The sequence below is a fragment of the Melanerpes formicivorus genome, unplaced genomic scaffold (genome assembly GCF_026170545.1).
Source record: "Melanerpes formicivorus ecotype bairdi unplaced genomic scaffold, bMelFor1.0.p_v2 SCAF_7, whole genome shotgun sequence".
NCBI lineage: Eukaryota > Metazoa > Chordata > Aves > Piciformes > Picidae > Melanerpes > Melanerpes formicivorus.
This window is the reverse complement of record NW_027142359.1, coordinates 23,570,600-23,592,556: the sequence shown is the minus strand read 5'-3', so window position 1 is coordinate 23,592,556 and position 21,957 is coordinate 23,570,600. Positions and strand designations below refer to the sequence as shown.

The 21,957-nt window shown below is 39.0% G+C and overlaps 2 protein-coding genes across 8 annotated transcripts in view; one reads left to right on the top strand and one right to left on the bottom strand.

Moving 5' to 3' along the window:
• RALGPS2 (Ral GEF with PH domain and SH3 binding motif 2) overlaps positions 1 to 21,957 on the bottom strand; it is a 125,882-nt gene that overhangs the window by 44,480 nt on the left and 59,445 nt on the right. The window lies entirely within an intron of this gene.
• ANGPTL1 (angiopoietin like 1) lies at positions 282 to 20,788 on the top strand. The gene is made up of 5 exons (XM_068141403.1): positions 282 to 718; positions 8,558 to 9,412; positions 13,951 to 14,144; positions 16,352 to 16,622; positions 17,792 to 20,788. Exons 2-5 carry the CDS (start codon positions 8,590 to 8,592, stop codon positions 17,977 to 17,979), a joined length of 1,476 nt encoding a protein of 491 aa, XP_067997504.1. The 5' UTR covers positions 282 to 718; positions 8,558 to 8,589; the 3' UTR covers positions 17,980 to 20,788.

The window sequence follows — 21,957 nt, the reverse complement described above, 5'->3', positions numbered from 1 at the left end:
CTTTTATTCCCAGCAACACAAATGGAGTTTTATCAGCCTGAAAGAATCTTTCTTCTAAATGAAGCCCAGTACTGTAATAACTTGAAAGGCATCTTTAGGCAGCGTAGTAAAAATGTTTGATTTGTAATTGCCTGCTGAACTCTTGCACAGTCTGTTGCCATATGGTACCCTCCCTTCTACTGGCAAACAATCTTTCCTTGTTCCTAACTTCTCAGCCTCCCTACCCCCTCCTTTTCTGGAGGGTATGGATAGGAAATCCGAAGGAGGAGTTTATTCTGCTCTCAGTGTGTTCGTGGTGACATCATAGGTGGGCTGAACGTCTAAGTCCAGTGTGTGTTTGTTTAAAAAAAACTGTCCAAAAGTGATGTATATGGAATCTGGGTCAGCTGTAGCTGGTTAGTGCACTTCTGCATGTGAGAGTAAAACACTGCAGTTTCAAAAAACATTTCTTTCTCTCTTCTGGAATTACACAGACTGGAACATTACTATTTTTACCTCTCTTTTACTTTTTTTTGTTAATGATTAGTTAGCTTGGTTATCGTATGGAGAAACCAAATTTCTCAACACAGCTTGGATGTAACAGAGAAAGACAAAAGCAGTTTTCAGCTCCAGCTGCAGATTAGCAAACAGCATCGGGTAATATAGGAAGAAAAAGCAACTTGGCCTCTGGATTTTCCATCTACCACAGAAGCAAAACAGCTGGAAGATTTATTTCTTGGTAAGTTTAAAAGCTACATTTACTTGCAAGTTTAATTTTGAGCTACTTGTAAAATCTACATACATCTCCCTCACCATATAATTGTAAAGGAACAGCTCTCTTTCGGCTTGAGTAAAGTTTGACAAGTAAAATACAAAGCTCACTTTTGTGGCATTTGGTAGACTTTGGAAACTTGGAAAGAATTAAAAAGGATTCTGCATAAGAGCAGAGACTAACTCATTCCAGTTGTAAGGGTGAAGAAGCTTCAGCTGTTCAGCTGTAAATCATCTGTAGGTTTTTGTTATTTACAGTTACAGAAAATTAGTTCTACCAGACTCTTTGCAAAGTAAGTAATCTGGGCATTGTGAACTTATTCATGTGCAATTCTGATCCTACCAGAAAGCAAAAGCCAAAAATCCTATCGATTTCAGCAAAGCTGGATTTCACCCAACCCCAGAGCATAGACCTAGCATTACTAGAACTAGAAAATGGATACCTCAATAAAACCACTGTAAAAAGTCCCAAGGAAATCAATGCACATCTGTAAGTAGCAATCATTGTACATTGTTTGAACTACAGTTTTATTTATGGTGCTTCTGAGATGCAGTAGTCATTGGTAGAGTTGTGCAACCAACCAAGAAACTCAAGTCACACATCGATTCAGAATATAATCCAGTTTGTTGCACAAATAATTATGCAGCTGAACATTGCTGCCACAGGCACTAATCCCTTCCTTTAACAATTTGTGGAATGATGGGGAAGTTAATTGTACCTCAGTTGAAGAGCAGTTGGTTTCTAAAGAAGGATTCACTTCATAAACATGTAATGCAGCATACAAGGAAACATTATATTAAGTGGAAAATAGAGGGTTTTGTTACAGTTCTTTTGGGGGGAGGGAGGGAGAAGGATGCAGTTCCAAGTCAATGATTAAAACAAGAAAGCTGTTTTCAAACAGAAGGAAAAAAAGTAAAGATAAAAAGCAAAACAGGGTTGCTAATATTTGATTTTTCACTTTTTACCTTATTTCATGGTGACTTGGAAGTTTAACTACAGTAAATTATGCAGAACAATGGAAGAGAATTGAAGTTACGTATTTGCAATAAACTCTCAGAAACGTCTGACACATTAAGAGAGAACAAAGAGGGTGATGCTAAAAGAAGAGACAAAGTGTTACAGAATGCAAACTTAACTAAGATTTAGTAGCTAAGGGTCTGAAGCAGTCTTGGACAAACAAAAAAGATGGATCCTTTCCAAGTTCCTTAGCTCTTTTTCTTACTATCCCTTTGTGCTTCTTTCCCTATTAGAGAGAACAATCTAAACAACATCAACAACAAAAACATCTGAAGCCTGAATCATGTGCTTTAGACACCAGTCCCCATTCATTCATGATTAGCCAAGGTTTTGATTTACGCTGCTTAGAACAATTCCTAAATCTTTCACAAATGAAACCAGCTGAGTCAATAATTCTAAAAGCAATACACTGGCTATGTGCAAGGCTTTAACTCCCCCACCTTTGCTGATTTTGGAAATGCTTATTTTAAAACAAATAACAGAATACTAATGTTATGCTGTTGCCACACGAATGACCTGAATTATGATAGAAAATATGCCATTTATAGGTTTCACTGGCACTCACTTCGAAGAATGGAAGTTTGGAACCTTTAAAGTTATGCCAGTAACTAATTGAGATCTGATAAAGCCATGTATTGTTTTACTGGGCTTAGTTTGTTTTTTCATAACATAGCCTACAAGTCCAGTCCTTAACATTAATACACCAATGAATGAAGTATCTTTTCCTACAGCAAGCATCAGTAGATGCTTAATGTCCTCAGTATCTGTCTGACAGGGATTTCTGAAGCCTTTTAATAAGACATTTCCAAAGGCAAAATGCATCACTCCATTGTACCTGCCTGTTCAAATGGTGAAAAAAAATATGTAAAGAAACCATCATAGCAAAACCCAACCAGCCAACCAAAACACCCCCCCAAAAACGCCACAACAGAACACTTCACCATAAAATCTGAAAGTGTTAGGTTATTGGGTTGGTTTTCAGACTATCCAGTGTGACAAGATTCTTCTGCACAGAATTCACCCTTTTTTCAAGCACCACATTTTCAATAATCACTTTGAAAGCTCTTTAGATTGCCTTTCTTAAAAGGAATTAGATTCCTGTTAATCTCAGAGAAGCAGTGTTCTGGGACTCAATTCATCATGTATCTGACTAACAAAACCCAAGAACTTATTATTCCTGGATCCCAGTCAATACAATTGAAAAAAAATTCCTGTTATTTCAGCAGAGGCAGACTGACTTGCCGGAAAAGCACTTGTTTATATTGGGGAAAGTAACTTACTGAAGTGCAGAGATGTATCAAAAAACCAAGGGAACATTTCTCCTCTAATAAGAGAGTGTTTCCCCCTACCTCAAGCATTGTTTCCAATGTTTGGGACCCAGCTAAAAAAACCCAACCAAACACCAAAACCACACAAAAGCCAAGCAACAACGAAAAACCCATCAACACAACAAGCAACACACAAAAAGCCCCAAGTCCACAAAACTCTCCCCTTATTCTGTGTAGAGTATAGATAGGCTTAGTGATTTTGGCTGCTTAGACAAAACTTAGCAGAAAATGAAGTACATATAATATCAATAATATTGCTTTCAGATTAGCTGGTATAACATTCCAAACAGCTTTACTCCCAGTATTATCATTGATTTACTCAAAACTGTTTCCTGTGCTCGTTTGACATGTTTATAGATGGAGGTTTATAGGAGAGGGCACCATTACTGTTTATCACTTTTTAAAAATAAATATTCTGAATAAAGTTATGTGCTGATACCGCACTTTCCATACAAAGGGAATCCTATATTCACATTTCCCCTAACACTTCCATTCCATTCAGTCATAACAACCTACGCAGAGGCAACCCTCATCAGCTTTGAATGAACAGATTCTAATTTGTGTTGTGGGGCTCCAAACTCTACATCCTGCTGAACGTTGAGAGTCACAGCAGTATGACAAAGAACAAATAGTTTGTTGTGTAGGAAGTTTCATAATGCCAGACATATACTAGCTTCCACATTTCCTCATCCCTGTAACTCATTGTTGTAAGTGATGAGTGTTGAGGCTCTGGCCAGCCTGATCTAGTGTGAGGTATGCCTGCCCATGGCAGGGGGGTTGGAACTAGATGATCCTTGTAGTCCCTTCCACCCCTGACTGATACTAAGTGATACAGTATCTTAAGGGGTAACACAGCCCATGTTAGAGTAGTTTTCTCAGTGTAAGTTAAACATAGTAGTTACTGGGTTATTTTGCTCTTTTAAATTGGAATTTTGTTCCTTTAAACACTTTTCAAAGTAAGAAAGATCAGTTTGGGAAATGAGTTTGCATGGGAATCAACAGAATGAAATAAAGAAACTAGAAGAAAAGGAATGGCATTAAATGTAAAATGGTATTGAAGCCTTATGTGCAGCTTAGAATATTTCTGACAGGATGATGATGAAGTCTGTGTTGTTAGGAATGGTTCCACATTTTCTCCTGCAGAAGCAATAAAACCTCAGCATGCCAGAACATACGTAATGCAACTTCTACAGAAATCTGAGACCCAATACTGGGTGACAGAACAAACTGAAATGACAGTCTATTCTGATTTTAAACATATGGCAGCTCATAAAGGGTTAAATAACTTATTTCAAAGCTACAATATCTATAATCACAATGACTCTTGCTTATTTTCTAGGGTAGGTATTTTGCAGTCTCACTACAAGCAACTGTAGACTAGTAGGAAAGGTTTTAGACCGTGGCTCTTAAATGTTCCCTGAGCCTCAACCACCTTCTCTGATAGCAATTGTGACACTACCTAAACCTGAGAATCTGTGACATAATGTGTCTGATTAAAAACCAGAAAATCCAAAACCTATTTCCCAACTCCAATATTTGTCATTTTTAGGTCTTACATACTAGGCTATCAATCTGTGATATTGTGGATAAACAGTTTGTATTTTTTTAAGCTGCTTGCCCAGAACATCAGGAAATTTCTGAAACAGTATTTTCATTTCCTTCTAAGCTGATTAAGACTCCAGGTAAATATCTTGCTCAGAACCTATTCTTGTAGAACAAGCTGGGCATTAAGCAGTTCAAACTTGCCAAGCAACATAGAAAATGTTTAGTTTTTCAACATCAAAATTTCCATGGAAGCATATAAAAAGTTCCCCACCAGGCAGATTCTCATCCCTGATTATCTGAATGTCTTGGTTCAATACAAGATGTTGTAGCATATCATCTTATGCGGTTGTTCCATCTGGCTATGCTACATTAGACCATTTAATTCAATTTTATAGTCTGCCACCACACATACAGAGACAACTTAAACACACGAGTGTAAAGTTCAGGATGAACACGCACAACATTAAAAAAAAATGCAGAAAGAGTGCAGCAAAATATTTGGTCAGTAGGCTGCAGTGCAATATGTTTAGGTTTGAAAGATTCCTATCAGTTTTAATGTTATCAGGGGAAAATTGTGCTGCTGTGGGAAAAAACCCCAAGCCATTCATTATTTAAGTAACTGTATAGGGTCTTTAAAAACTAGCAAGAACTAAAGTGCTATTCACCTTTATGGACTATGAAGTGGCTATTATATACTGTGAAAATAGTAAAATACTGGGCTTGTACTATAGCTTACCCATACATTAAGTCACTTTCCCTGCTGCACCTGCAAACACTGAATGCAAAAGCATTGAAAAATCATTTAGGAGACGTGAAGAGGTTTCAAACTTCAGACAGTTATTCGGCTCATCCTTGTCAAGTTAAAAAAAAACCCACACAGAGAGCTGTTTCCCATGTGTTCACCATGATTCATGTGAAAATTTAACCTAATGAACTTCCAACTCTTGAGCACTGTTCAAGCGATTAATGTTTTAAGTGTCTGAAATTACTAAAGAAAAATACACAATTAGCTCTGGAGGAAAATGATACTTTTCCTTTTAGAGATATATATATATATATATATTTAAAAGAGGTTACACTTTCAGCAAAGAAATATTAACAAAACTTTTCACCAAGTTCTGATTGTCAAAAAAATATTTACTACTGAACACCAAAATTCTTTACTACTGACAGTAAATCATGCCAAAATCAGTTTTAAAATACCAATCACTTTTAAAATACCCTCTGCAGAGGGACCTCGACAGGCTGGACAGATGGGCAGAGTCCAACGGCATGAGACTGAACACATCCAAGTGCCGGGTTCTGCACATTGGCCACAACAACCCCATGCAGTGCTACAGGCTGGGGTCAGAGTGGCTGGAGAGCAGCCAGGTGGAGAGGGATCTGGGGGTACTGGTCGATGGTAGGATGAACATGAGCCTGCAGTGTGCCCAGGCAGCCAAGAGGGCCAATGGCATCCTGGCCTGCATCAGGAACAGTGTGGCCAGCAGGAGCAGGGAGGTCATTCTGCCCCTGTACACTGCACTGGTTAGGCCGCACCTCGAGTACTGTGTCCAGTTCTGGGCCCCTCAGTTTAGGAAGGATGTTGACTTGCTGGAACGAGTCCAGAGAAGGGCAACAAAGTTGGTGAGGGGCTTGGAACACAAGCCCTATGAGGAAAGACTGAGGGAGCTGGGATTACTTAGCCTGGAGAGGAGGAGACTCAGGGGTGACCTTATCGCTCTCTACAACTACCTGAAGGGAGGTTGTAGACAGGCGGATGATGGTCTCTTCTCCCAGGCAGCCAGCCCCAGAACAAGAGGATACAGTCTCAGGCTGTGCCAGGGGAGGTTCCGGTTGGGTGTTAGGAAGAAGTTCTATACAGAGAGAGTGATTGCCCATTGGAATGGGCTGCCCGGGGAGGTGGTGGAGTTGCCGTCATTAGAGGTTTTCAGGAGGAGACTTGCTGGGGTGCTTGGTGCCATGGTTTAGTTGTTTAGGTGGGTTGGATTGGCTGATGGGTTGGAGGCGATGATCTTGAAGGTCTCTTCCACCCTGGTTTGGTTTATTCTAAATAAACTTCCTCCAACTTTTACCTCTCCCCTCCATTTATGTAGGGCAAGAAATTATTTGCAGTGCGTGTTAAAAGCAAGTCTTTTCTTCCCCTTCACAAAGCAAGGTTAGCAGTACTACTCTCAGCCAAACAATGGGGGTTTAGGCAAGAACAGAACATTTGATCAAGATTCCTAGGTAAAATCCCTGACTGCATGGACAGCATGGTTTCAAGTTTGCAACCACTGCTCTCAGGGAAGCCAAAAAAATAAAGACTTAATATGCTTACTTTGAGGTTGAGCAGACTTCATTTGTAATAACAAAGCCAGTGACAGAACTGGGAGAGGCGACCTGACACACTAGTCACCTTATCATTTGTAAATGCGAATATGAAGCACACTGCAGAGGCCTGCTTCTCCTTCAGGGCGACTGCTTCAAGATTGCCAAAAGCACTTGAACTTGGCAGGAGGACTATGAAAATTAACTTCCTCTGGTTTTACTTTCTCTTAATCACTATACACAGGCCACTGTACAAGGCCTTGTACAACTGCTCATAGTAGTCTGGAAGGGAAAGTCAGATCGGCAGCTGAGATATGAAGACTGATCTGCTTGGCAGTGCAAATAAAACATGAAAAATAGAGGGTTTTTTACCCTGACTTCAGTGCTACCTTTATCACCTCAAATATTACAAAAAAAAGTGTCCCTGCCCATGGCAGGGGGGTTGGAACTAGATGATCCTTGTGGTCCCTTCCAACCCTGACTGATACGATTATGAAACACTAAGTCTCTCATAAACCTTCTTGGCTCTTTGTCACTGCATTTTACTTCTTTACACAAAGTTAAAAGGAAAACAATTATTTTATTTCAAAGGCGACTGAAACACTTCAAAATGTCATTTCTAGTGATAACAGCTGATACAGATGATGAGAGTTATTTGGATAAAAACCTTCTCAAACACAGCATGACAATATTAAGTACCTCAAAAGGCAACTATGTAGGGACAGACATGCAGAGCACAGTGTCTTAGGCCTTTCTTATGACCTTAAAGTTACTTCAATATGCAATTTTCAGTGTTTAAGACAACTATTGTATGTTCATCTACTACCTAACATTGATGTCCAAACCCAGTATTAGACATGTGTCTATTTTTCAAGTCCCTGTGTATATCTATAGCTGAAATGTGTATCTATGACCAGGTATGTGACATAGCATATGTTGTTTAGGCACAGCCTAAACTGTCACAGCACAGAACAAATTATACACTTATATATACACCTATATAAAGCTAAAAAAAAAAAAAAAACCTTATATAACACAAATTCCAAAACATATATACGTAGTTTTGATCGTACTATCACTCTGTCTCTCTAATTCCCTTCCATGAAAATGTTCTGTGAGCACTCTGGATGCTCTGTAATCTTGTGCACTTAATTGCAGTGAGCACAGATCTAAGCAAATTTACAATGGAAGTGTAATACAACACTTCAGCAGAATACTGTTTCTGACAACCTATCCACTGCAAAAACTTCTGTCCTAAATCCAATACCTATGTTTCAGGGTTTGCTGCTCAAAGGAGAAAGCTATTCTTTGAAACTAACCTAACAGAATCCAACTCTGAGAAACAGATTCCAAAGCCTTGTCTACGTAGAATCACAGAATCATTTTGATTGGAAGAGATCTTTAAGATTATTGAGCACAGTCATTAATCCACCACTGCCAGCTCACTAAACCATGTCCCTCACCACCACATGTACATAGCTTTTAAACCCCTCCAGGGATGCTAAGTGTGTAAGTGTGGCAAGCCATCAGTTTAGGCAGTTTAAGCAGTACAGGAGCCTTAGTTATGGCCCTGATCTAATGATTTTCACTTTTATCTTTCTGTTAGTTTCTTTTGACAGTCCTCACACTTGCCTTAAAATGAAGATATTTACATGGACGTGGGGCGTACTACTGTTTCTGCTGTTGTCTATCTGGCGCTGTACAGAGCAGTCGACACCTAGCAAAACATCCCAGCGGAGGCAGCCTCGTTCAGCAGATGGAGAGGAAGGGAAGAAATGTGGTTACACATTCCTGGTCCCAGAACAAAAAATCACAGGGCCAATCTGCGTGAATACGAATGGGCCAGGTACTGGTAACAGAAAAGATGAAGTCACAAGAATGGACATAGAGAACTTGAAGGATGTGCTGTCCAAGCAGAAGCGGGAGATTGACATTTTGCAATTGGTAGTGGATGTGGATGGAAACATTGTGAATGAAGTAAAATTACTGAGGAAAGAAAGCCGAAACATGAACTCTCGGGTCACCCAACTCTACATGCAGCTCTTGCATGAGATAATTCGAAAGCGCGATAACTCACTTGAGCTTTCCCAGCTGGAAAACAAAGTTCTTAATGTTACAACAGAAATGTTGAAGATGGCAACAAAATACAAGGAGCTTGAAGTAAAATACGCAGCGCTAACTGATCTTGTAAATAATCAGTCTGTGACTATCTCGCTGCTGGAAGAGCAGTGCTTAAGAATCTTCTCGCGACAGGACACCCACGGGTCTCCACCTCTTGTTCAAGTCGTGCCACAGCACATTCCTAACAGCCAACCATACACTCCTGTTCTTCTGGGAGGTAACGAGATACAGCGAGACCCAGGTTACCCTAGAGACAGAGATGTTAGGCCACCACCTGACCCAGCTACTTCTCCTACAAAGAGTCCTTTCAGAGTACCACCACTGGCTTTAATTAATGAGGGTGAGTTACCTATCACTATTTACCTAACTTGAGATCTCTCTATTTCAGAGGGAAACTGGCTTGGCTATAGAAAATTAATGAAGAATTTCAAGTATCCAGTACAGGTCACCCTTGCTCCTGAGTCTGATTTTTTCCTCCTCCTGCCCCCAGAAAGCTTTATTTTGCCAAAGAGTCTAATTCTTAAACTATAGCTGCTTAAGATCAGTTTGTTGAACCAGTTGATACTCAGAAATTAAATTTGAAGAATTCATGCCTTTGAGTCACCAACTATTTGGGTTTCTGCCTCCAGTTGAGTCTAAGTTATAAAAATGAAAGTTCAATATTAGTATTTAGCTGCTTCTTTGAAGATGCCTACAGCTACATGTTGCCAGCAACAGTGAATAACAAAATCTAATTTATCTTAAACAAATGATGTAATTTTAACTAGTTGTCCTTTATACTTACACATTTGCCAGAAGTTAATCCTGCCAGAATTTTACTACTCCTGTTCTGAGCTGCTTTAAAATGAACATCTAAATCCACCAAGATGGCCATGCAGTATTCTCTGGTTGAAATATTCAAGAGCTAAGTTTGAAAGGATAATTGAATCATGGCTGGATCCAATTAGATGCACTCAGCTTTGAACATATGAGTAGCTACTTTCCCAGGAGTTTGGTGTCAGCAGATGGCCAGTTAAACTAATACCATAGATACTATGAAAATACATTCAGGGGATTGTATCACATTTATATGTATTACATTATTCAGACCATGAGACAAATTCATTTATCACTAGAAACAAAACTAGTGACAAGAGTATTAATTTCCTCTGAACTGTTCTGAATTCTAGCATGATTCTCACTATAACAATTTTGACAGAATCATGACTAAAAAAACCACCCCGAACTTTAGAAATGCAAGCTTTTCCTCAGGCAGCCATTCAAAGCACTTGCTCTTAGGCTCCTCACAGCTTGCATAGCAAAAGGGTTTAGTTGGGGGATTTCTGTGTTTGGTTTGTGGGGTGGTAGTTTGGTTTTTTGTGGTTGTTGTTTCAAATTGCCTTTAGTCACAGCTGGAAGTTCAACTTGGTTTCTAAGATGAAGACAAACATTTATTTGTGACTGTTCCACAGCATTGCAAACATCTAGCTGCTGATGTAAAGAACAACTATTTTTATTCAGGGTCTGCAGAAAACTCAGGCAAGTCCCAAGTAAAATGCCAGATGTCAAGAGAATTTAAATCTCACATCACGGTACAAAGGACACAGCTAATATGAAAGCATTACATTAATGTCTGGACAGACAATAAATGTATATTTTATTTTTTGTTAAAAGAACATCTTCCTGTTTCACAGAAAACCCTTCCTTCACAGTTTTGTTAGAAAGTCATCTTTTTCTCCCTCAGTGTAGGCCTGCTGGACATACACAACAAAGCAACAGCATTACTTGCCTCTAAATTATCTACCACTTTTTTTCACTAACCTCCTCACAGCTTTAAGTTCAGAGATTGAATCCACATTTGCAACAGAACACAAAGAAGTCTCAAGAAATCTATTTTAACATTATTCAACTTCCTTTTTTAAATGCTAGATTCTTTGGTTTGCAGTCTCAGCATTTCTTGCTGTGCCTTGGGAAAAGGAGGGTTGAGAATTGCTTCAGCTGATAAACCATCAATCATCAAACCCAGAACTTCTGAACTGCAAAGCGATGCCCAGTTATTATCTGAGTTCTGTCTATTTAACAGTGCACAGAACCAAAACTGGTAATAGCAAAGAAAAAGGAACTTTCCACTTCACAGACAATGACTGTAGCATATAAAGGTGTCAAAAAAGACCAAGGGAAACCGTGCAGCCCTTTTTAGAAACAGGCCTGTCAAAGAATTGGCTATGATAGAATTAATGACCGGACAAACAAGGAGGAGTTTTCTCCTTCCATGTCTGATGAAGCAGTACCTAACAAATACTTGCACAAGTTTACAGAAGGGTCAGCCTGCATTGTAAGTGGAGAGTAAAATTCAAAATACATGGGGAAAATGAGGATGAGATTGTATTTTCTGAGTAGTATTTTGGGTCATCTGCAGTAATATTACTCTAAAAATGGGAGGAAGAATAATGTTCTTGTGAGCTATAGTTTTCACAATTACCTTAATCCTTAGAATAATAGTGCCCACACATTTTACTGCCACTACATTGCAAAAAGTAGCTGTTTATGGAGACAGAGTACTTGAAAATTGCATAAGGAATATACTCTGCTGCCAATAGGTCTCAGCTTGCAATGTAATTTCATGTTTTTAATACATGCCAAATTTAAATTGGGAATTTTCCTCTAGTATTGCCCCCAAAATCCTCCATATGAAGCTTACACAAGCACAGCTTCTGTATCACCCACTCAAGACAGTATTTCACATCTTAAAATAGGATTCAGTCATTTCATTAAGCTTCCAACTTAAGATTTCATCACTTGCCTTCTCTACTCCATCTAATTTACAACGGACTATGACCAGCACTAATCAAACATTTAACCAACCATTTTAGAAGTAAAATATGTAACAAATCATCTTCTCAGAGTATTTCCAACTTAGAGCTGCCAGCAGCTGAAGTTCACACAGACAGATAAATATGAGATACTTATCCCTTACATAGATAAGATTTGAAACAATAACTACTCTTCTTTCATTAGCCAGATCCTCCACTCAGCAGCACTGGGGACAATCTTACACCTTCACCAGTCTCAGCATTTCCACTGAACCATAAATGGCTCAGTGAATTTAAAATAATCACCTAAACGAAAGAACTTCTCAAAAAAGATTCTCAGCTATACACCAAAATTTAAGGGATTTGTTGGATTCCCTTACAGTAAGAGCTGAAGCTTGTTACTTCTGCTACAACATTAACACACAGACATATCTGAGCACCACAACCAGACAAGCTGCATCCTGTGACCTTAACACCAGCTGAATCTCAGAAATGATCCAAGTTAATTGTGAACAAGAGAAAAGGCACTCATGTGCTAAAGTTACAGTATTTATTTCCTAAGCTACTACTGCATGCACTGCAAGAATGACAAAACCATTGTCAAATACTGACAGTACAGTACGCAGCAGTACTGACAATGACGGCTCAACGTCTGCAGCGTTCTCAGTAGCACTGCCACAGCCAGAAGCCCCAAGCAGTCACCTTCATTAGATACCCAAGGTTTTTGTGATCTAATTAATATGAAATGCTTTATGGATTACTTTCAAATTACACACTTATCCAACTGGCAACTACTACTTCCAAAACCTAATAAAAGCGTGACTTTCAATTTGCTTTTGTCACACAACCTTAATCTGCAGTGAAGGTCACCTTCATTCAACCTCTACTTTTGATTAAGAATTACCTCACCAACTGTCTTTTACGGGTCTTTGCACATCAGGTTCTTCTGTGACTAATGAGTTTGCTCTGAACTTTTAAGTAGATTTGAGAAAATGAGCCTTCTAAAATGAGAAAAGAGCTGTAGGTAATTCCTTTTTAGGAGATTTATCAAGTATGAATTTCAAATATATTTAGGGCATCCACCACTAAGCAGCCACCAGCACATATCCTGCTTTTCTGCAGTAAATAACCAGTCCCTCTCAATCAACTGAAGCAATGATACATGAATGTAAATCCTCTTCTAAGCAGAAAAATAAAAACATTCCCCAAAATTAAAAGGCAAACTAGGCAAAGTTTTCAGAGATCTGTTAGCTCCACGCTCCTTGTGGAACAACTGTATGCTCTTCTGTAAAACCACTATTCACATGGTCTAAAATAGAGCTTTAATACAGCACAGTCAACAGCATTTGTGCAGAATCATAGCCCTGCAAGCTATGTGAGCCCTTTTAGCTGCTCAAATGTCCTTCTCCACTGTTGATTTTCATCAGTATCCATCTATGTATATAACACCAGGATGCCACATGAAACTCAATACAATTCCTATCCATAGTTAACAGGCTGATCCCAGTACTGTAAAGAGGAAAAAAAGTTATGCTGTAGAAGACGACTTTCACCAAATCCCATGTCTGTAGACTTTGGCAGTAAAGATTTCTTACAGCAGCTCTCCAACTACTCCTGTATTCAGGTACATGAACAATCTCTCAGTGGGGAGATTGTTTGGTATCTTGTATTTAAGCTTCCACCAATTTCAGATGGGTGTACTTCAACAATGAAGTGGATTGATGTCTACCCTTTGTAAAAGTGGCACAGGAGAAAACAGTAAATTAAAAACAATGATCTGCTTGAATTTCAAGAGTCTGAGTGCAAACCTTTGACATGGTAGACAAAAGTTAAAAAAACCCAAATGTGTTGGTAACCAAACTCCAGTTATTTGTTTAGCAAAACAAGGTCTGTTTACAGAATACATATAGGATATATGTTTATTTGTATACACGCACTTAATCTACAACAGTCACTGTTTATACTGTTTTCCAAGGAAGTTTTACCCTGATTGAATTCCTGACTTTCTATTACCACTATAAATACACCTGAACAATGTACATTGCATAGCCATGCTTGATTGCTTACAGTATTTCTTTTCAAAAAGGTCCATTCAAGGACTGCCAACAAGCCAAGGAAGCTGGGCATTCCAACAGCGGGATTTATATGATCAAACCTGAAAACAGCAATGAGCCAATGCAGCTATGGTGTGAGAACAGCCTGGACCCTGGAGGATGGGCAGTTATTCAGAAGAGGACAGATGGATCTGTCAACTTTTTCAGGAACTGGGACAGTTACAAGGTACATTCTAGAATGCAGAAGATCAGCTCCTTTGTTTCATCGCAGCAGTGCTGATACTTATTGCAACTGAGATGGTGGGAATGCTTCCAACTCAGTTCGTCATGTCAAACAGTTGTATTCAGTGATAAGCACTCAGGAGTTGGAAACAGATGCTTAAGTTAGACAGACAGCTTTACAAAAATAATTCAAAAGAGTGGTCATCCCTCAGAGGCAAACACATTTCATTGGCAATCCCCTATTTCATTCAATGACTTCTTAACTTTGTATTAACTATGTATTGTCTCAAATAGCCTTGATTTATAATGTGCAACAACAACTGGAGAGACACTTGCTACTCTAGACAGTGACTGGGAAGTCATTTACTACAAAGAGATAATTAAACACATGATTTTTATTAACACACTGAGAACTACATAAGTATTTGAAAAGCTTAATTGTCTCCCTTATGAATACACAATCACAGCCAGAGGAATTATTCATTTAAGCACGTTATTCAGAGTCTCGATTTAAAAACATTCCTAATAATGCACTAAAGGAACTAAGTTCTACATTTAAGATTAGGTTGGAAATCTGAAGATGTAGGGCTGGTGAAGTAAAACACATTCTTGTGTGTTCTTATGCACTAGCAGGCATAATGCCTAAGATGACAAACACATGCTGCTCTGCAGTAATTACATGCCAGACAGGAAATTTGAAAATCCATTTGGTTAGGGTTTTAAAATAATAATAATGTGCTGACTTCATACATATAAGATGCTGTGCTCACTTTAAATGGATCTATGATTGCCATGTGCATTGTACCTGAAGAGAGAACTGAGCCCCATTTAACTCCCTCAGTAATCCAAAAATAGGATCATATATACAAAGGAAATGACAAAAAAATTACTCTAAGTATTTTCACTTTTTTGCATTCTTTCCATTTAATGATTCAAATGTTACTTATTGCTTAGCAGCAGTTATTCAAAGTCTTTACTTCTGAGAAAAGTGGGTGGTTGGGTTTTGTTTTTCCTGTTGTAAGGCAGTCATGAAGTGCCTTATAAAGCAACCCTAAACATAATGCAAAGAAAATGTAGAAGTGTGTATAAATGGTGTCTAATAATGGCTCAAGCTTGGGCAAATTCACTCTCAAGAGACTTCTCATTGAACTGCAGTGGCTGGAGAAAGTATTCCTATCGACTAACTTCAAGTACTAGAAGGTGCACCTCCGGGACAGGCTTTAAACTAATGCTGCCCCACTAACAGCAGAGATGTCTCCCATACCCAAATTTTTACTTCTTTCCTAGTCTCTGTGTGGCCACACAGCTATAATGTTGATGCAAGGGAAGTACTGCAAATATGGCCATAAGCCAGGAGAAAAGCATCACTACTATTTTTGGCAGCAGCATGATGTCAAGATTAACTTAAACCACTTGTGAAATTGCAGCTTGAAATAGACTGTTTATCTCCTGAGTGAGATTTCTAAAAGTGACCCAAAGCAGAAAATCAATTGTAGGTCCTCCATAGTCAACATCATGAAAAGGCGGATAGAAAGACCTTAGAATGAAACTAGGAAGCTAACAGCTAGCTACAATGGGTGACATACCTACTGTAGCTGCAACATCAAACACTAACAACATTGGTTTACTCACAGAGACAGGAGACAGAAGATAAGAAATATCATTCCATAGCTACTGTACTGGTAGTATGTGATTTAAAAGGAAATTTGTCTTTATATTTCAGTTCAAATATATCTAATAAGGAGCACAATTGAGTTAATATGATTAAATTTACAGTAAAGAACATGAGTTGCATTAAAAAGGCAAAAAAAGTTATTTACCTTGAACAATGAGACTGTTGATCCATCAATACCTTTCTCAACCTGGAAATACAGCCCTTTGAATTTCATTATTGATACATTCTTACAGATCCCCTCAGTTCTGCCAAGAAGCACATCGTTCAGTTTCCCTAGTCTCCCTTTATCTTAAAAAGAAGACATCACTTGAAGACAGATCATTCTGTTTCCTTCACTGATTCTGTTAGTACCTTGTGTAGCTAGCAGTCCAGGGGAGCAAATGGCCCAGTGCAGCAAAATAAAGCCTTTGAATGCATGGGTTAAGCAGCCATTCAGAGGCTTACAAGCTTTTGGTACCCTGGGTCCATTGGTGTTGAATGTTTTGATCAACAAGAAAACCTGAGCTAATGTCACCTTCTGATCTTCTTCTATACAGAAAGGATTTGGAAACATTGATGGAGAGTACTGGCTGGGACTGGAAAATATTTACATGCTTACCAATCAGGATAATTACAGACTATTGATTGAGTTGGAGGACTGGAGCAATAAGAAGGTCTATGCAGAATACAGCAGTTTCCGCCTGGAGCCTGAAAGTGAATTCTACCGGCTGCGCTTAGGGACATACCAAGGAAACGCAGGCGATTCCATGATCTGGCACAACGGGAAGCAATTCACCACACTGGACAGGGACAGGGACATGTATTCAGGTAAGGAAATTGGCATGTATGTGAGAAGTGAACACAGTAGATTCCATTAGTGAGATCACCTCTCAAAAGATAATGTAGCACAAAAAAAGGATACAAATTCTAACAGAACAACTCTATTGAAAGGTGCTTCAAATCAATAATGACAAAAATCATGTAGACAGGGTCCCCTTCAAGCCCCTGCACCATTCAGAAATTCAAATTCTAGTTATAGGCATACTTGAACAAGGTTTATATTCAGCTCTGTGACATCCTTACCACTCACACATCACTCTGCAGTCAGAATACCTGTTCAGATCATCTCTCAAAGCAGTGCTGTGGCCACGTAACAATAACCACAGAATCTTGGAACTGTGGGGGTTGGAAGCGAACTCTGATTATTATCTATCCCAAACGCCCTGACAGGGCAGAACCACCTAGATTCAATCCTACAGGATCACATCCAGGCAGGTTTTAAATGCCTCCAGAGAAAGGCAGCCTGTTTAAGCACTCTGCCACCCTCACCATGGGGAATAATCCCCATAAATTATAGCCTCTGACGTGCACAGAAGGAACTGCAGTTGTGCACAGGCTTAGTTATATACTGATGCTGTAGAAACAGGCAGATCACTTTCTTTTTTTCTCCTTAAAGTACACTTATTTCCAAACTCTTCCTCCAGCTTTCCCCTTAAAGCCTTAGCAGTACAAGAAAGGCTGCAGAGTGTAATATTACAACTGCTTTTTCTCAGCTGTCAATAACCATAAAGCTGGACAAATCTTGCAAACTAAAAGAAGCATGTAGCACTAAGCACACAAGTTACAAGCAACTCTTTGTGGAGCTGTGGCCCTGTGTGCTGCCTGGGACTGTATCAACTCCCATTGCTTCTAGTTAAGTATTTCTAAACAGTACATAATCTGAGTTCCTTGAATGTTAGCTCATGGCCAAGCACTGCTGGTAGTCTGAGAAGAGTCAATCTCCTTAACTTTCCACTGTCACATTAAATACCGTGTCAATAACCCTCTCTCCTCTGTTGCTGTTACAACAGAATTTATCACTTGGGCTGAAGCAGCAATGAGTAAGACCACAACAGTTCAAAGCTCCCTCTAAGAATAAGCCAGCCTATGAAATAATGTGCTAAGTGCTATTTCTGCTCTTTAATGCTGAAGTTCACTCCTTTCTCGCTGTTCCACAGGAAACTGTGCTCATTTTCACAAAGGCGGCTGGTGGTACAACGCGTGTGCCCACTCGAACCTGAACGGGGTGTGGTACCGAGGAGGCCACTACAGGAGCAAGTATCAGGATGGAATATTTTGGGCCGAGTACCGAGGAGGTTCCTACTCCCTGAAAGCCGTTCAAATGATGATCAGACCTATAGACTGAGGAGGAAAATCCAACAGTCCTCAAGTGACCACCTGTAAACTTCTCAGACCTCGAGTTCCAGAAAAATAAAACATTACTTCTTAATCATTATTTTGCACAATCTGCCCCTGCAAAAAGCAGGTCTACAGTTTTCCTGTCTTTTTTTTTCCCCCCTCCTGTTGTGATCCCCTCTCCTTTTTTTTGTTTTTAGAAACCCTTTCTACTGTGACAGTGTTTTTTTAAACACACATTCACAAAAGCAGATGTTTGTGCTCGCAAAGCATATTTATCTTTGTTCAAGTCCAACACGCTTTAGGCAAACAGTCGTTAAAGCCGGTAAAAAACATGCCAGATATATGACAGGATGCAAGCTTTTTCACTTGAAAAGCTTATGCTTCTTCAGGTTAGCTCAGCCCTTAAATGTAAATATGTGAAAGGACACTGTCTTGCTTTAATGTGAAAATTGATTAGTTATTTAACAATTTATTTAAAAATGTTGGTCTGACTTTCAACGAAAATCTGACTTCGCATTGCTGTTGTTTAAGATTTACTCCAAGAAGCTACGTACAAAACTGAAGATATTCTAGCTTTGCCAGCAGAGATATTTTTGCAATAAATAGTTACTTCAAAAGGAATGACTTAAACATAAAATAGATTTCTTAGTGGTGTAGAGGATGCCCTAAAACCTGCACGTCCTACCTTCTGCAGGGTACTTAAACAAAATGTTCCTAATGTATGAAAAGAAAAATAACTGCATGAAATTACTGAGAAACAACAGCCAAGCAAATTGCTCAGGATGTTTTTCCACATTCAACTTCCACATTCAAATTCCTTAATTAAATAGCAGTATTTATTGATACTTTGAACTTATATGAGAAAACAAAAAGCCCTGACATTAAGGTTATGACTTGGCACTTAGAGACCCACCCTCTGCTCCAATTAGGAATGATGAGGTCTGAACGAGTGTTCACACACCAATTCACAGAGGATCAACTCTCTGAATATTAAAACTTTTTTCTCCAACACATTTTTCTGCTGACATAGTAAACAGGGTATTCTTCCTGCCACCTCCAACTTGGATTGTTCTTGGGACATACACATTTTCCCTTCCCTACATGTACACAACCTATCATACTGCCCAATGTTACATTTTTCTGCCTTCTAGATAGCAGATTTCCACTGGAATTAATATATAATTGAAGAAATTAATCAGACAACACCTTTCCAGCCTTTTAGAAAAGCCATGTAACATAATGTATCAAAACCAAGATACTTCCAAAACAACAAAGTATTTGCTTTAGGCACCAGAGTCTCTGAAATGAAAGCTTTCTTCCTAGTACGTAAAGTTATTTAAGAGTTGTACTTAGCCACAGTTTACCTAATTCAGTTTGGTATTACACAAAAGGAAATAGGCTGTTCTGAACCATAACCAATGTATTTGTTGGGCATCTCATATGTGCCTGCAAGATTTTAAGGAACTTTGCCTCTATTTAACATAAGAAACCCTAATAGCTGAAAGAATAATCTAGTATTATAGTTATGTTAAATTAGACAGTATCAGTTGCTGTGCAACACTCCATTTGTAGTTCAGAGGAGAGAAAATGGCATTCTGCCTTCCAAACACATTCTCTGGAGTAGACAAAGCTTCCTGGTAATGCATGGCTGCAAGGGTTGTAGTTAAAACTTTGGTCAGAGATCAAAGCCACAGAGTTTCAACAATATTTAATTGGGGTTGGGGGGGTGGGGTGGGTGTGTGAATCAGGCCTAGCATATTCCATTCTCAAATTCTAGTAACTACAGCTGACACTAATGTTAAAGGTCACAATTCTGAAATTGTTCTTCATAAAAGGAGTATCTGTTTGTTACAAATATCATAGAGACCTCATTGATTGAGTGTTCTGTAAAATGCTTTTTAATTGCAAATGCTTAACTTGAACTATCTATAGACTGTTATTTTTTCTATGGTAGCTGGATAGAAGAGCAGTTCAGGTAAATGCAGAATCTGAAAATGACCTCCATAATGTTCCTTTAATGAACACTTCTGATGGATTTAGTTCATTCAATTGACACATTTCCTCGCCTTGGAAGAGATCTTATTTTACAAGAATCTCCCACCAGCTACAAAAGCTGTGTTTATTCAGTGCAGTGAAAGGTGTACTTTACAGAACCCCCTGGGTAAAAATGGCTTTCACTCAGCCATTCAATCTTATATATTAGACATTTAAAAGTGAGTCTTCCCCCATTTAAAGCTGTAGGATGACGTTAGCTAGATATTATTATTACAAAATACATCCAACGAGGTCACACTGTACAAAGGCTGTGCTCTGAAAGACTAACTTCAAAGATGCAGGTTTAAGATTACGAGGAGGGAAAGCATAGTGTCTCTTTTTCAGGATGGTTCATATTCTGTACAATAATTCACTATTTTCAGGTGCTTGTAACCTGCTCAGTTCTTAATTTTTGGGTTAATGACTTAAAGTTTAACCTCTTCTCTCACACATTTTTAAGAAAAGTGTTCCAAGAGAGGTTGTAGCTTCCCTCAAGCCTACTGCACTGGATACTCAGAAGCAGTCATTCCGTGAAGGACACACCATTCACCACTCCTGCATTATCAATCCAAAATTAACCAAGCAAACCTTAAAAATGTTTAGTCTGTACTAAACCTGAAACACAGTTTTCACATCCATTTCCAAAGTCTATTGAAAGCATTAACACTGAAGTAGCTGAATATTCAGATGAACACTTCAGTATCAATAACCTATTTTCAGCTTCTCTGTTTCTGGATATAATTCCTGAAAGACAGCTATAAGAAAATATTTCACAAGGTAGTACTGCTTAGTTAAATAAAAATCTTACTTCTCAAGACATGGCTCAATTGTTTCATTGTGCTACCTCGAACTAACCAGCACTTCACAACAGGACTCCTTTTGAGAATGGGTTTTTATTCTAAGATGAGATATGACATCACATACACACTTCCTATTTGTTTTGGGTATTTTAGCTGGCCAGGTGATGTAGATGGGCTGACACCCCACAATGCTAAGGAGAGCCTGAATGGGTTTGGTAGCATTGTACAGCTCTTAGTGACATTTAAGTTAGAGAGTCTACACTGATGGTGTACTTCTCTCAAGTTTCTAGAATTCTGGAATAACATCACCCTAAATTGTTGCAAGGAACTAAAAATTACTTCAGTCCCTTCTCCATTTAAATGTGGAAAGCTATCTTTATCTTGTCCACAGTGAGAGAGCTGTGCTAATAACTAAACCACTTGTACCTCTGTGGTTCCACTCTGATTGCAAAGACTTGGTACCCAAAAGAGAATCATGAACAAACTCTACACATACCTTCAATATTTCATTGTGTAAGGGTAAACCTAACAAGCTCTGAAGGGTAAAGCATTCATTCTTGAAATCACAGCTGAAATTCCTTTATAGAATAGAATAGACCAAACTAGGTTGGAGAAGACCTCCAAAATCACTGACTCCAACCTATCACCCAACACTATCCAATCAACTAAACCATGGCACCAAGCACCCCATCAAGTCTCCTCTTAAACACCTCCAGTGATGACGACTCCACCACCTTCCTGGGCAGCCCATTCCGATGGCCAATCACTCTCTCTATGAAGAATTTCTTCCTAACATCCAGCCTAAACCTCCTCTGGTGCAGCTTGAGACTGTGTCCTCTTGTTCTGGTGCTGGTTGCAAATCTAACTTTGTGGCAGGCTTCATTCTCTGCAGTCTTCTGAAGAACCTTGTAGGGGAGCACAACTCTGCACCAACAGTAAAGAAAGCCCCCTTCTTTTGCCATCAATTTTGGAAATTGACCTTACAGTTAATCCCCCTGCCCGACACAAGCCGTGGTCACAATTTCAAACTGCAGACCTTTAACTGACTTTAGCAGACAGTTTAAACCAGGAGCAGCACTACTTCCCTACACAATTCTATACCTGAAGTAATAGCAGAAAAAGATCCTTTCAGGAATTGCAACCCATATCTG